Genomic DNA, 13,425 nt, shown 5'->3' with positions numbered 1-13,425 from the left:
TTCTGGGAGGTGTACGATCAAATAGAGAGAGACAGAAAAGACAGAGAGAAAAATATAGCATGAAGGTGTCGATCTAGAAGATATGATGGGTTACAGCAGCTTTCCATGTGAATGTCACACTGGATTTCTTATGAGTCCATGGCTGCCTCATGGATTTCGACACCAGCACCCTCCATTCCACATAAATTCCAATATCAGCCAAAGCAGGAATATGGTTTCAGTTTATCATAAAATGTGAATAAAAAGTGTCCCATAGGCTATAATGCTCATGAGCTTTGTAAGAAACTTGGCCAGATGTGACAAAAACAATGTCTTCTGCTGTTTGGCAATGTGTATGGCATGCAAGCGATATTGTGTTGTTTGAATCCACACACTGTGTTGGCACTTTGCATGCCTCTGGGCTCGTTCTATCCGATTATGCGGATTACACAGGTAGCACACACGAATGTTGACATCTGCTGGAGGTGCATTGCTTCAGTGGCACAGCATGATCACTGCGCTTTCATTATCTACCAGACAAAAGCACAAGCCAATGCAAAAATGCAACACAATTCTATGACTTCAAATTGAGGATGCACAAAATATTGGCCACAATATTGGTATCAGCCAATATACATCTTCGTATTTAATTCTATCGTTATCGACCCGATAAGAAAATGTGGCCGATATATTAAAGCTGATAACTAATGGATTATTTCCTTCAGCTGAGACACTTCAGATATGCAATGTTCACCATGATGGTTTTAAATTACTTGAAATATGATTGAAATCCCTTCAAACAAAGGAAAATGCAGTGTGCAACATGTGCAACGCAAGTCTTATAGGCTACATAAATGAGACATGAGAACATTATAACTGCGCTTTGAACATGGCTTTTAATGGACTTTTGTTTGTTTTTAATCAGGCTTTCAAAAAAAATTATATAAATTTGGCTTTTGATTTATCGGGTAATATATTTTGGTTATCGATTTTCAAATACAAAGAATTATTGGTTATCGGTATAGGCCAAAATGTTCATATTGGTGCATCCCTAGTTCAAATATAGTAGTAGACCGTAGACTTGTCTTGCATGCAATTATTCTATTAAATACTGAATAATAAAGTATAATAACTTTATTTTCAGGGTTTTTTGAATAAGCACCATATATTGTAAACTATAATTATACAATATACAAAACAAATAATAATACAGTATACTATATATATATATATATATATATATATATATATATATATATATATATATATATATATATATATATATAAATTGTATTATTGTGCCAGCAACACATTATATAGAAGCTTTCCTTACTAAAACTATGCAGAATTCATATTAATAGACTAAATTTGTTTATAGAACGATTCGTCTTAGTAAGTGCCACATACTCACCAGCCAGGCTCTGAACTGGCAGCATAACAAACCAAATAAATCAGAGACAATGTAAGAGGTGGGGGGAGGGGTCTGGTGACCAAGGGCACTTTGTAATGACTTCAACCTAAGCAAGAGGACTGAATAATGTTAGTGGCATACTTCCTCACATTTCCAGGGTTCATATACGGGGAGGTTGACAGATACTAGAGGGGATTCTCAGAAGGGCGAAGGAATATATATATAAGCTTGGATGAGATCTGGCGTCTTAATCTGATATGACAGTTCGAGACAGTGTGACAGCCAAGATTTATATTTCCAACTCACATCAGCTCATTTTCAGTGATGAAATCTGTATTTTGAAACCAAATAACTTTCTTCGACTGACCTACATTTTTAACATTTCATACAATGCGCAAATATCTGCAGTTTCTGAAAGATTATAATTTACTGATAACTTTAACACTGCTTTAAAAAAATCGTTCCTTTAAACTTGGCAAAGGGAAACAAAACACTCTGCATTCAAATAGTAACACAGGCCCGTAGGATCTGCCCTGAGGCGAACCCTGAATTCAATCCAAAACTCAACAATCCAACAATTTCCTCTGATAATTAGTTTCATAATCCTGATATAAAGAGAACATGTGTTAAAGAGGCTGGCTTATAAACATGCTCTCCATTACGTGATTAATAGTGTTGATTTAATGAGTTCACAATAAAAAAGAACCAATTAGATCACTCACAAAAATCAATGGGGAGCATTCAGCAATTCACATTGCTGTTTTCATTCATCAACGTTAAAAGAATATTAAAGGAAAACAAAACTTGGCTTAAACAACTGTATTCAACTGTTTCCTACAAACTATCACTCAAAACTGGCCTGCAAATTAAATTGTTGTGGTGTTTGCGGCACACTACCTATTTGCATAATTCCTTTAGTGAATCGTGTGCTAAAATAATGCGAACAATTAAACGCCATCATCATCATCATTCATTCTTGATGAATTCCCCACATTGTGTCCTGCACATTTCAGTATTTCACTCTGTAAACATATTATATAACATCAGTTTCCTCATGTCAGCAAGACGTAGAGAGATTATGAGCTACATTACCAAGTTATTGTTCAACAAACCTACAGGGATGGGGGTTCAAGACTGTGGTATGAATGCGAGTGGTTTTGCAGAATATATCATTATATGCATGACTCAACAGACTTTTAATGAGCGACCAGAGTAACTAGCGGAGCAACAGGACCCACACTCGCACTGACAGTACTTTATCCTCTTGGCATTATTGTTAAGCGAACAGAAGACGAAGGTAATGTCAAAGCACAGGATGGCATATGAGAAAGCAGCACTTTTATTTGCATGACATACGGCTAATCAGAACACCATGACATTTTGCTGCTGTCTGCATTCCTTTCTGCTGTTTTCCCGCAGGGCTGATGAATTGGATGATCTGAGATCTCGCTAATGGTGTGCAAATGTGCATATTTCTTCCAAATCACCTTAATGACTAGTTGACTTCTCTGATTGTCTTTAAAAAAAAACGACCACTGTTGCTTGCTTCAAAAGGTTCATAAAGAGATCATAAAACTAATCCATATGAATTGAGCGGTTTAGTCTAAATTTTCTGAAGAGACACAATTGCTTTACATGATGAACAGATTGAATTTAGGAATTTATACTTTATGTACTGTATCACTTAACATAACTAATCATAATGAACCTGTTTTCAGCATAATAACACAAACAGTAAAGGCTGTATGAGAAGCAAAGTATTTCTGGTCATTCCTTTTATGCAATATAATTATAAAATTAAACCACCCAAATATGCTTTGGTAGAGCTCAGAGACTTTTACACAATGGCAACAAAACATTATCAACAGCTTGCCCCTAACAGAATAAAGAGTTCAATATAATCATTAACTGTTAATTAAATTTACGGTAAGTTCATTTAAATCACTTAAAACATTTTTTGACATTTTGAAACAACAATATTAAACTTTTTTGAGAGACAAATCAATGAATAAAATAAAACACCACAGATTGCTTCAAATCCATTGCTCAGACTTACATATGTTTGCGCCATTGTTTTCCATCCAAAGTGATGTCACTTCCTGGATGATGTCATCAAGGCCTTTAGTTAAAGGGATACTGCACACAAAAAAAAGATAGATAATGAGAGCACTTATAAAATGATAGTTGAAAATACTCTTCAACTTAATTAGGGAGGAACCAAACAATACCTTGATTTCGCGCTGCATGTAAACGCATTAACCTGCTTTCTGTCGGCTTATTGAAGTTTGCATGTGTGATGGGTGACGCAAAAAAACGCAAACTTAGAGCAGATTTAAACGCATCCAGACAGAGCGAGCTAGCGTTTTGCATGAAATAAGGACATATATCACAAACGCAGACTCGTTTAAGACCCAGAAAATTGTAAAGATGTGTTATTCTCATCACATGTAGCAGAAGTAGAAGAGGTTCAGTCAAAACGCTTCATAACTGCATAAGGGTTAATATGAGCCGTAAATCTCCCGCTGACACGGTTCACGCTTTATTTAACATCACAACTGACGTAACATTTGAAAAACTCAGAGTCAGATATACGGACATTATTATTTTTGACGTCACTACAAGGAAATAACCCGGTTTATTAATAAAGTCATGTAAATGCGGTTTACTTGCGTTGTCAGTTTACTGGTTTGCATGTAAACGGGGAAAACTGATTATTTCAATAAGCTGATTTTTCGAAGTTATCAGCTTACTGGTGTGCATGTAAACGCAGCCATTGATTTATCTGTGCACATCATTTGTAAAATCATCTGCCCTTGTAATTTAAAATCCAAATAACTTCCCCTATTGCAGCTCATCTCATCTCTTCTTTCATGATGTGTTTACTGGCATGAGGGCGGGGCAACCTGTCACTCACATGACATCACAGCAATATAGCAAATAACAACCATCCAATCAAGTCCCATCCTACATTTTTTTTCTTGTTTGAGAAGCCACTGGGATATATGTCACAGTCACTAGCAGACTTTTGGAGGATGCCCGCATTTGATGCGCTTTATAACGGTATGCACAGCATGTATCCATGGTAACTCTTAGCTGTAAAGACAGTTAACGGTCCTGCCGGATTTCCTGAAATGCAGCTTTGAGTTTTCTCTTTCGTCGATCGAAAATTTATTTTTAATTTTAGATTAGTAGACATTAGCTACCATAACCACTGTTCATCTTTTAATGTTTAAAAGTGCCCTAGAATGGAAAACAGGTATTGTGAAGAAGACAATATAGTGAAAACGGCAGATCATGGATATAAATGTTATGTTCCAGGCTGTGCAGGGGAGGTGAGCACTTTTCCAACTGATTTCAAAGTTTTTAGTTTGCTGTGACTTCAAGGAGCGTTCGAGTGTTCATGCTCGCGGTTGCCGCACTCTTTAAAAAATGCCTTAAATACAAAGTTTTGGATATTACTCAGAGTAACAAAAGCTAGAATAGGAAGGGAAAAGAGAAAAATATAGGAAGAAGAGTTATCATTTTTTTATATTATATTATATCCGGTGTTTTACTTAAACGTGCAATCTGGCAACCATGTGCACACGAGCTCTCTCTCGCGCGCATGCGGATGATCTGAAAACACCACTAATCAAGTAAGCTGCATTTCAGCAATCTCCATTTGAGATCTTCTGTTCTGTGGCATTCAGTCTGTCTGTGTTCTGTCAGCACTCGCGAGCCATTTGTGCTGTTTGCGACTGTGTTTGCTGAATAACCGCACTTGTGTGAGCTACTGAAATGAGCCAATCAGAGCAGAGCTCAACATTAATATTAATGACCCTTCCAAATAAGGCAAAAAAAACTTCATTCTAGTGACAATTCCTATTGTTGTAAATGGACCTGTAAATTATATCTGACAATATTTGACCTTAAATAAGCCACATATCCTCTATTTAGATATCAGAGAACAATTTAAAATATGGTTTCAACTCATTCTAGGGCATCTTTTAATATATGAAAATTTTACCTTTTAAAACGTTTGCTGAAGTTTTCCGTTGTGTAGCGGTTAACCGTTATGCTAACTCTTCAAAGCTATATGTTAAGAGCTATATGTCAAGCAATATAATAAGATGGCATTATCTGATACTGACAAATATAGGGCTTAAATATTGAATTTTCCAAAGTAAATGCATACGGAAACAAAAGACAAAAGCCCAAATTGGGACAGCCTAACGTCCCGGCATTATAACTTTCAACACACTCAAATAATGTATCTAATATGATAAAACTGTCATATAAAAAACTGTATTTTTTTTGTTGTCAGCATTTATGTGATGAAAGTCAAGTCAACGTTGACTGGTTGATGATGACGTCATTAATGAAGAAATAAGCCTGAACCTCGAGCTGTGACTGAACAGGGTTTTTTGTGCACAGCTGACACAGCGCTGTCAAAAGGTTATTTCTCCTACATAAGCTTTTGTTTATCAGTTATTTTGTCTTTGATTCAGAATGAGCAAAAATGTGCGAGGAATATACTGACCCAGATACGGATAAAGTAGCATTAGTGAGAGATTGTGTGTGAATTAATTTTAACTGGCAGAGAGACACTACTCATGAATCTGTGGATTTTATTTATCAAAAAATATATGCTAAAACTTTTCAGTTTCTAAGCTATTTTATTTATAAATCACAGAAACAGTGTTCCTGTGGTACTGAGTGATTCTGTGTGTAACAGGCGCAATCTGTGCGGGCCGTGTGTGTGCGTGTTTCCGCGTTACAATGTATGCAGTAGGGGTGACCCCTAATAGTCGAAGATTCGATGCATCGATATGCAGAACCAGATTCGACCCCTGATCTCATGGTGGAATCTTCGCGGGTGTTATGAAACGAGGATCATACCATTTTGGCAATATGGGGGTGCTCAATATAAGTGTTATAAAGACGTGTCACGGGACTCGCGGCACTGACCGATCGCCCCTTTAAAGGCACTGAGCTTCGCAACTGATGCGCCGCTCCTTTAAAAATTGAACACATATACACCGACAGCGGCATTCGACGCCTGTCCGCGGCGATTAAATGTATATTTCCCTCAAATCGTGAATGTACATACTGATTTCACCCTGTGCTACAAGATACACTCATCGTGCAGCTCTTCTGTCAGAAGTCGATTCAAAATTGAGCTCAGGCGTATACAATGTTCACGTCAGCCTGGTGTGAGATCCCTGAGACACGGCGCTGAGCTTCAGTCCGGTGTGTGACCCCCGTTTAGGCACAATCGGCTTAAGAACGTGCATATAAGCGCACTCAAAGTGTTGTAAAATAAAAATAAAAATAGTAAAATAAAAATAGTCTTAGCTTCCTGCTGACTAGTGTAATGCCCTTCCCAACCCGTTTATACCGCTTATTTTTTCCAGTCTATGGTTTACACACACATAGATGATTTGACTATCAGTCGACCATAGAGAGATTCGAAAATTCTGATTCGAATGTATAAATCCTTAGTCGGGGACACCCCTAGTATGCAGTATGCATTAGTTTAGAACGTCGATTAACTTGGGTGTATATTAAGCTGTTTAAAACCAGCATTCTCCCGGTCAATTTAAGCATCCAGGTGGCATTATCAAACATATCTTGTGGAGAGGTCTCCGAGTATGTGTTTATTTGTCATTTTAATTGTTGAAAATGGAGTGTGCTTGTCAGGAAATGGGTCATCCTGTTGCGCCCTCTATAGGCCAATCAATGTCAGGCTTAAAGTGTCATGGCAGAGCATTAAAGGTTGTCTGCAGCATTATAAAAGCTCCGTGGAATCTTTTCATTTTTTTCATTTAGTTTTGAATGAGTGACCTCTAGCAGCAAAAAATTACATATTGTGACTTTAAAGTAACACTCAGGATAACTGGAACAAAAACATGATAAACAGAACAATTTTATATGGTATGTTTACACTACAGTGACGTACTAAAAACTTTTTATACAGACGTCAACATTGTCAAAATTCCTATAATGATACTCATAATTCAAATTAAACTGCAACCCAGAACAGAAGTCACAATTACAAAATATATTATCAGAACGTGAAAATGTGCTGTAGGAATGACTTGGCTAGTTTTACAGAGCCTAGTTAAAAAGCAATCCTGCAGTGATCTTCAACATGCTAGTCAATAACCATTGATTCACAAACGCTGTGTCTCTGAACTTACTGCCTGTCAATGACAGCTTCAGGCATTCAAATGCAAAATGTGTTGGATTAGCTTTGGATTTAACAAACTAGCATGTCTAGCTTGAATAATTAACATTTGTATATAAATCTACAGGAAGATAATTTGAAAGCTGATGGCACCATGCATCACCAATGGCAGCTTAAACACCTAATGATGAGGCTAACTAATGATGCCTCATGAGCATGTTTATTCTCTCATTTTATTCATCAAATAAAGAATGTGTAAAAATTGAGTACAACTTAAGTGATTGGAGGGAGTGTGAAAACTATACTGCACCCTGGTGTGTGTATCAAAGCTAACAAAAATAATAATGAAGCTAACATTTCAGTTATGACAACACTCTACAATGCGACTAAATCTTCTCTCTGGGTGACTAAATAGTGTCTATCATTAGCCATTGGCTAATCAAATCTTAGAATTTACTCACTTGTGTGTGTGTGTGTGTGTGTGTGTGTGTGTGTGTGTGTGTGTGTGTGTGTGTGTGTGTGTGTTAGAGGTTAGGTAAGTTTAGCAAAGATATATTTTTCACTCACTGAACACTCTGACTGAGTGCTTGAGTTTCCCTCTCCGTCAAGCTTCTGTATGTAGGGAGACCAGGGACAGTACTAACACTTATTGCAATTTTTAGCAATAGATCCAAAAAAAAATGCATACTGGAATAACCAATTTATTATGTTATAAACTTCAGTATGTCAATTTCTGAAACAATGTATTTAAGTGCTTTTATGAAATATGTACAGGTTGCAAAATTGATTTTAATACAGTCTCTCCACTGTTACAACCGCCCCAGTGTACAGGGACGGTTGTAACATGTCTAAAATAATGAATCAGTTCTATAATCAAAAATGTTATTGTGACTATTAATTTCATGTTTTTAAGTAACGAGTACCTTTTTTCATACACGACACAAAAAAAAAAAGAGTACATAACATCCAAAAAAGTACATCAGAAAGAAAAGTACACCTTTTGTGGATAACTCCATCAGGAAGTTTCAAATGTGACTCCCTTTTTGGAAAAAAATGTAGGGAAAGTAACTGAGCATGTGCAGAGTGAGTGTCATCACTCCAGGTCATCTCTGATTGGAATATAAGGCGTTACAACCGTCCCCTGTTACAACTGTCCCTGGTCTCCTAAACTCTAGTGTGATGGTGCACGACTTGCCGTCGCTTTGCTAAGAATGCTGTGTTTCTCACATGCAAAGAGAGAGAGCGAGAGTCTCATATACTGCACAGAATCAACACGCTACATGTAAACAATATTCTTTGTTGTATTTTCCTGTCAAAATAACTTTTTAAAATGAGTTCATTCTGAAATTATCCAGCTTTAAAGAACAAGCAGAATATATTCCTGTTTCTCCAAAAATGAGCTACATTAATCCGCAAAAAAAAAAAAAAAAAAAAAAAATCACCAAATCAGATCACCAACCCAGCAGCTCATAAGTCCTTAGTGGGTTGTATCCACCAAACTTTACACTTGGCACAATGCAGTCAGGCAAGTACCGTTCTCCTGGCAACTGCCAAACCCAGACTCGTCCATCAGATTGCCAGACAGAGAAGCGTGATTTGTCACTCCAGAGAACACGTCTCCACTGCTCTAGAGTCCAGTGGCGGTGTCCTTTACACCACTGCAGCCGACGCTTTGCATTACACTTGGTGATGTAAGGCTTGGATGCAGATGCTCAGTCATGGAAATCCATTCCATGAAGCTCTCGACACCCTGTTCTTGAGCTAATCTGAAGGCCACACAAGCTACAATACACCCTGAATGTGTGCTGTGGTATCTGGCACCAAGATGTTAGCAGCAGATCCTTTAAGTAATGTAAGTTGCGAGTTGGGGCCTCCATGGATCGGACTTGTTTCTTCAGCACATCCCAAAGATGCTCGATTGGATTGAGATCTGGGGAATTTGGAGGTCAAGTCAACGAGTCAAACCTGTTGTTGTGCTCCTCAAACCATTCCTGAACTATTTTTGCTTTGTGTCAGTGCACATTATCCTGCTGAAAGAGGCTACAGCCACCAGGGAATACCGTTTCCATGAAAGGGTGTACATGTTCTGTAACAAAGCTTAGGTAGGTTGAACGTGTCAAAGTAACATCCACATGGATGGCAGAACTCAAGGTTTCCCAGCAGAAAATTGCCCAAAGCGTCACACTGCCTCCACCGGCTTGCCTACTCCCCATAGTGCATCCTGGTGCCGTGTGTTCCCCAGATAAGTGACGCACACTCACCCAGCCATTCACGTAATGTAAAAGAAAACATGACGCATCAGACCAGGCCACCTTCTTCCTTTGCTCCATGGTCCAGTTCTGATGCTCAAGTGCCCACTATTGTCACCATCAGAGAAAGGAAAGGTTTTTCTACCTTCACTGGTCTGCGGCTATGCAGCCCCATACACAACAAACCGCATGTTCACCACTGTTACTTCCTTAGCCCACCTTAGCAACTTGATAATTTACTTAAAACCAGGGAACTAATTAGTAAAACATGCTGACATATTAGTAAGTAATGAATTGTTAATTCATGGCCACAATATCCATATTTTTCCCCGCATGTCATGTGTGGGGCTCCATACAAAATGTCTGGTTTTCTTAAATGTTTTAAAAACAGGTTATGTTTTTCTTGGTTATGTTAACATTACAGAAAACATTATAGGAACAGTCTATTTTCTAATTTTGCAAACATTATGGGAACATTACTTTTGTAATGTTCTCTGAACAGTCTGAACCAGTTATGACATTTGAAAAAAGAAAAAAGTTAGATAATCGTACAATTAAAGCATTTAAGAAGAAACAAATCTATGAACGATGTACTTTATAAATGTTTACTTTAATGTTTTGAGAACATCAGCTAACTTTGAATGAATGTTAAATATGTTACTTGAACGTTTGTTCATAATGTTGAGAGAACCTTGCCAGAATGTTCTGTGAAAGTTTCCTGTTAGCAGGGATGAGGTTCAGTGCGCTGCATTAAATGTGCAAGACTTAACAGAATGCAGCAAAATATTGGTAAACTAAAACTTTATATTCTCTCTTTCCTCCACTACTCATAAGAGACCTCTTCGATCAAAACATATTCTCTCCAGCATCTAATCTGTAATTGAATTCCAGAGGTAAAAGATAAACTATGTGAGATTATGTTTTTGAAGGGGGACAGTGTGTTCTTTTTACCAACGTTACTAGAAATAGAAATCTAACAGCTATAAAGTACATAATCAAAAAGCATTGACGTCATTATTGAACTTATGCATAGAAGAACTCTTGCTCATGACAAGCATACAGACGGGTTTATATAATCTAATTCTTGACTGGTAAAGAACCAACAGTACCCATGCAACTCTTTCAGCTTCAGTTTGATGCCCACAAGAGCCCTTATCTCCCTCTGCAAACCCACAGGGGTCAGGTGTGTGTGTGTGTGTGTGTGTGTGTGTGTACACGGGTGTGCCTGTGTGTGTGTGTGTGTGTGTACGTACACGGGTGTGCCTGTGTGTGTGTGTGTGTGTGGTACTTGACAGGTGGCAGTGCAGCTAGCTCCCCATATTAAATATGGATGTGAATGTGAAGAGCGAACTTGTTGGTGTGGTATTCCAGCAAACCCATCACATAGGTGAGAGTAGCGCTGCTGTTTTCCCAGCAGTCACAGGCTGTGTCAGTGGGGTCGAGAGAGAACATTGGTTATATGGGCTTAAAAACAGCATGGCCTGTTTGAATGAGAGAACAACACTGACTTATTTTTAGAAAGATTAGAGCACACAGTAAACAACATGCTACTCATAATCACATGCATAATGTTTTTATGAGACTGTGTAGCTTGAGAGGGGCTTGTTTTTCATTTAAATTGAACCTGATTAAATAAACATTTTGTTTATAATGAGGAGAATGCTTTAAGCTATGAAACTTGCAGGATGGTCTAATCGTATTAACAAAGATATATTGTCAAAAGATCAAATTTGTTTTCTAATGTCATCATGACCCCTTTTAATTCTGTATAGTCAGAACTGTAATAACATATTACAGTACAACATAAGATTGTTTTGGATACATGTATTAGATATTTGTCTCATGCAAGTGTATTAACTAACACTATTAATAATATCAAATGCCATAAAGTTAGAAAACATCTGATTGTCTATATCATCAGCTAAATGATTTTTTAGCAAACAAAATGTTTTTGTGCCACAAAGAAAACCTTTTAATCTTTAAAGTGTTGAGGTTTGCAAGTTTCATAATGGTCAGAGGAAGTATATCAGTTTGCTGTTATTTATACTGGAATGAGGCTTCTGTTGTGATTTACAAAGTGTGAAACCCCAATGCTTTTAACCTTTCTAAGTTGTTGAATATAGGACAGATTGCATAAATCTCAAGCCAGAAAACAGCTTTTTTCATCAAGTGACTGGAGCCAGGTGGTTGTTTTGTATGTCTTTGTCTCATGCCCTTGTTTTAAAGCAGCCATATTTATTTTTTTCTTACTGTATTGTTATGTATGTATATGTAGCTCAACCCTAACATTAGGAATAATTGATGACGGGCCGTTGAATTATTAGAAAAATAATGCACACCTGAGGTGGTGGTGGTGGTGGTGGTGGTGTAGATAGATAGATAGATAGATAGATAGATAGATAGATAGATAGATAGATAGATAGATAGATAGATAGATAGATAGATAGATAGACAGACAGACAGACAGACAGACAGACAGACAGACAGACAGACAGACAGACAGACAGACAGACCAGACAGACACTTTTAGTATATTGTGTACTTGCTTATACAGCATCACAAAATTATTTCCTTTTTATATTTGTTGAAGCCAACTGATCTGTACAGGTCTGATCTGAAAGGAACTAGACTGCATTAACTGATGACAGCGATAACAACTATAGTACCTGTGATATTTCACATTTCTGTTATCAACACCCACACAAACACACATTGAAATGAAGTCTCCAATTCCAACACAACCCTCAGTAACCTCGAGAGATCTCCCCCATCCCATCCACTGACTCTCAGATGGAGCAGACTGGCCAAGACAATGATTTCCTGTCACTCCCGCTCTTCATCACAAGCTAAGAGAGGTGCTAATGCCCCTCTAGATACTGATAAATCTGAGACTGTGATGAGTTCTAATGTCTTATTTCATCTAGCAATGAGCGCCAGCCAAAAGCTTAAAGACGTAGGATTTACCGTATTTAAACTGATGGAAGCAAGTGCCTGATCTACATAATGCTCCAAAGATATTTTAAGGGTTCTGCATTAAGACTAGCATATAGTAGGGTTCAAAAGTCCACCAAATACTAAGAAATACAGAAATTCCTTACATAATATATGAACATTATACCCATGTGAATAAATTTCACCAATTGCAACTAAATATTATTTGAGATTGATTTTGCTGATTAGATTATGTTCCGTGAATGTGTTCATGTAATATTTAGTAGTCATGACAAGCTATATTAGTCATCTTGCTGGTTGGTGGTTTTCTAACAATGCACAAAAGTAATATCAGGCGTAATGTCCAGAATAGTTCAAAGATGCTTTTCAATTGTCTTCTCTGTTTGGTTTTGGGGGAAAGAAAGACGTTGTATAATGATTATTTTAGGCTTGAGAAAAACAAGTTTATTTCTGCAATTCAAATGCATGTAGATTCACATGAGATTCTCGATAGATCTGCTTTGGGAGGTGATGCCAATCAACCTTACACAACAGGGCTTCACAATCAGATCAAGCGTGTCTTCATGCATTGAGAATACAATAACTGCTACTAGTCTGTTTCTCTGAATCACTATGACTGCTAATATGAGGACGCCATCACAAATATACATTTTAGATATCATTCAAAT

The 13,425-nt window shown here is 37.4% G+C and overlaps 1 protein-coding gene across 1 annotated transcript in view; it reads right to left on the bottom strand.

Moving 5' to 3' along the window:
* Positions 1 to 13,425, bottom strand: part of camkvb (CaM kinase-like vesicle-associated b) — a 146,324-nt gene that overhangs the window by 132,363 nt on the left and 536 nt on the right. Inside the window, exon 2 of the mRNA XM_067431388.1 lies at positions 3,447 to 3,526. Within this exon, the coding sequence (XP_067287489.1) occupies positions 3,447 to 3,448 (2 nt within the window). The 5' untranslated portion in view covers positions 3,449 to 3,526. The remainder of the gene's footprint in view (positions 1 to 3,446; positions 3,527 to 13,425) is intronic.

Source organism: Pseudorasbora parva, chromosome 22 (assembly GCF_024679245.1).
Source record: "Pseudorasbora parva isolate DD20220531a chromosome 22, ASM2467924v1, whole genome shotgun sequence".
Classification (NCBI taxonomy): Eukaryota; Metazoa; Chordata; class Actinopteri; order Cypriniformes; family Gobionidae; genus Pseudorasbora; species Pseudorasbora parva.
This window is presented reverse-complemented; position numbering and strand designations above follow the sequence as displayed.